The sequence below is a fragment of the Pollicipes pollicipes genome, unplaced genomic scaffold (assembly GCF_011947565.3).
Source record: "Pollicipes pollicipes isolate AB1234 unplaced genomic scaffold, Ppol_2.1 Scaffold_3216;HRSCAF=3773_pilon_pilon_pilon, whole genome shotgun sequence".
NCBI classification, from domain to species: Eukaryota; Metazoa; Arthropoda; class Thecostraca; order Pollicipedomorpha; family Pollicipedidae; genus Pollicipes; species Pollicipes pollicipes.
In genome coordinates, this window is record NW_023596251.1 from 4,868,333 (window position 1) to 4,871,223 (window position 2,891).

A 2,891-nucleotide genomic window follows, 5' to 3' on the forward strand; every position below is an offset into this window, starting at 1 on the left:
CTCACACCCATATGTGTATTTCTCGGCTCGCGCCACGAACACATCTCCGACACGGCCATCCAGCCGCCACCTCGACGTCCACGAAATACAAAACGCTTCGGCGCCGTGCCGGCGTCTGGCCGTGCTCACACGGCTGGGCTGTCGGCGCGGACTGAGACGGGGCGCGACCTGACCGTGGCCGTCAGCTCTGCGCCGCTAGAGCCCGCCGTGAACTCCGTGGCGGCTCACGCGTCCCCTCGGGCGCTGGCCGGTCCGAGACTCCCCCCCCCCCCCGGCGCGGAAAGACGGCTCGCGTGCCGAGGCCGCGGCCTCCGTTGGCATTGTCCACCGCTCCACAGGGGGGAGGGGGGGGGGGGGTCCTGCAGGAGGTCGTCGTGGATCCGGGCAGGGGAGGGGACACGGAGCCACCCGCCGACTGGCGGCAGAACAGCCAGGTTCGGGTCCGGGGGCAGAACTGAGAGCGCTTTGGATGCGAAATCGACCAAAGGTGAGTTGGGGTGGCCCCATCGACGGATTGCGTGCTGCGGACGGGAATTCGTGCCGCGCTTTACCCTTGGTCAGGTTGTTAGGTGTTTCAATGGCTACCGCTTCTTAATTGGCTGTTACCCGCGGCACGGGTCCTTAAATTAGACACAGCAGTAATTCATGTTCCTGCCGCCGCCACAGACGTCGATGGCACCTGATTAACAACCATAAACACGTCACAAGAGGTGCTCAAACCAGCCCGCAAACAGCAAACAGTTCAAACCCTCAAATAGCTATGCATTTCATACAGAAACACCTGCATGATCCACTGCACCAAAACCCACCTGCATGCATCATCCGTTGAACAGATGTATCTCCACCGATAAAAATATGGTCAACAACAAACATCGGCCACAGTCAGTCACACTGTGCAGCGCTCACATTAATCCGCTTGCATTTGACTTATCCGCCATTCGCCTGTTTGGCACGGAGAGGCAGCACCGACTGATGTGAGTCCGGGCCCCAGAGCCGTCCATGGCACGGAGAGGCGGCACCGACTGATGTGAGCCTGGGCCTCAGAGCCGTCCACAGCACAGAGAGGCGGCACCGACTGATGTGAACCTGGGCCCCAGAGCCGTCCACGGATGTTTGTTCAAAGTTTAGAGCCTGAACGTGGCCTCATGTTAATAGCGCGGATATTGCGCTGATTTGTATGGAGGCATGGACAGATATGACACGCTTTTGCAGAAAAGTGTGGTGCAGGTGTGTTGGCTCATCCCAGTAAACCCGCCCGATTTTATTGGAAGTGAGTTTAGATTAGTCGACAAGTTCGCGTTATTTAGAACGAAACTTAGACAATTGGAGCTAAATAGTACACGAACATCTGGACTTCCCAGCTAGGCATACAGCCGCATAGCATTGGATTTCAAAATAAAGCCTATGCGGTTGTCGCAGTTGAACGACTCTCCCACGCATGGCCCGACCGCCAGCAACAAATGCACACTCACAACAAGTTACAGAACACCGTCAGCCTTCATCAATGTAGCCTCATAATACCCTGCTATAGCCACAGTTCAAGTGAACGGGCCAGAAAGTGCCAGGAGAAGGAACGCTTAGGGACCACGTGGGGCCATCCTGTCTGGACACGTGGGGCCATGGCACCCCGCCGAGAGGCGCCGGCGCCGTGCCGCACCCGCAGTCGATGACGTCACATCTGACGTGATGTCATCTGGCTCATCACAGCAGGCGCCGGTGTCAATGTCCTCCGTGTCGTGACCCCAACAGCCGCTCGCCAATATAAGGACCAACGAGGGAAGGGCGCGGACCTGTTGCGGGAGGATGCTCTAGAGATCCGTAGGCGCGCCTGGCACTCGGCCAGGATGCGCTTGGTCGGTGCTGAGGCGTTGCCAAGCCTCCGCCCGCGTGAAACTCTCGCGACCTTGACCCGAGTCAACTTCGGCTCTCAACCCCCGAAAGTCGCTTTCACCTGCTTCCACCCCGCTCCCCTATCGCGCCCTCGCCCCTGGGGGTGTGATCCCTACTGATCCATCCCCGCCCCCAGCTCATGGCCTGACCGCGGGATCGACTGACACCCACAGCCCTGGTTGGGCTGCTGGCCGCTGCGACGCCCCCCAGCCGCGGGTCTCGGTCACACCGTGACGACCCTGCAGGTGTTGATCGCCTTCGGCTGGAAAGCCTTCGCCTCTGCCTGGAAGAGACGTCTGGACGGGACCAGTCTGAGCATGATGATCTCGCCGCCACCGGCGGTGCGGGCGGAGAAGTCTCTCGGAGACGGAGGTTTTGAAGGAGGACGTCTGTCTGGATGGAGCGGGAGAGCAGGGCAATCTGAGGGGGTAGCAGGTGACTAGTAAGAGATGGTCTCCCATGGTCCAGAGCGTCTAGTCTTCGTCCGGAACCGGAGACGTTCGCGGGTTCCCTAGACGAGGACGTCATACCGGAGCCGGAGACGTTCGCGCGTTGCCTAGACGAGGACGTCATACCGGAGCCGGAGACGTTCGCGCGTTGCCTAGACGAGGACGTCATACCGGAGCCGGAGACGTTCGCGGGTTCCCTAGACGAGGACGTCATTGTATATGACTGCCTCCGGAGTCTCGTTGGTTTCCAAGCATTCGTTCACAATCTGCAAAAAGGAGCGGCATTTGGGAGATTTGTCGTTGGCATGCACGGTTGGCACTGGCATGTAACGTGTGATGAAGGTTGCATCATTGGACTTGATCTAAGCTAGCAAAAGTGAGCTCTGAGCAACAGAGCCGGCCGCTGACTGCCTTGAGAGATGGTCGATGACATTTAAAAAACGCTCACAGTGTCAGATGCTGCGTTTATTGTGAGACCCATTATTTTAACCTCCAATGGTGGTGAATATTGCATGGTTCAGGGGCTCCTTGAAAAGCATTCATCTACCGACT

At 58.5% G+C, this 2,891-nt stretch overlaps 1 protein-coding gene across 1 annotated transcript in view; it reads right to left on the reverse strand.

The window, feature by feature from the left end:
* Nucleotides 1-351: 351 nt before the first annotated feature.
* LOC119090935 (extracellular serine/threonine protein CG31145) overlaps nt 352-2,891 on the reverse strand; it is a 52,293-nt gene continuing 49,753 nt past the window's right edge. The window contains exon 10 of the mRNA XM_037213664.1: nt 352-2,605. Within this exon, the coding sequence (XP_037069559.1) occupies nt 2,537-2,605 (69 nt within the window). The 3' untranslated portion in view covers nt 352-2,536. The remainder of the gene's footprint in view (nt 2,606-2,891) is intronic.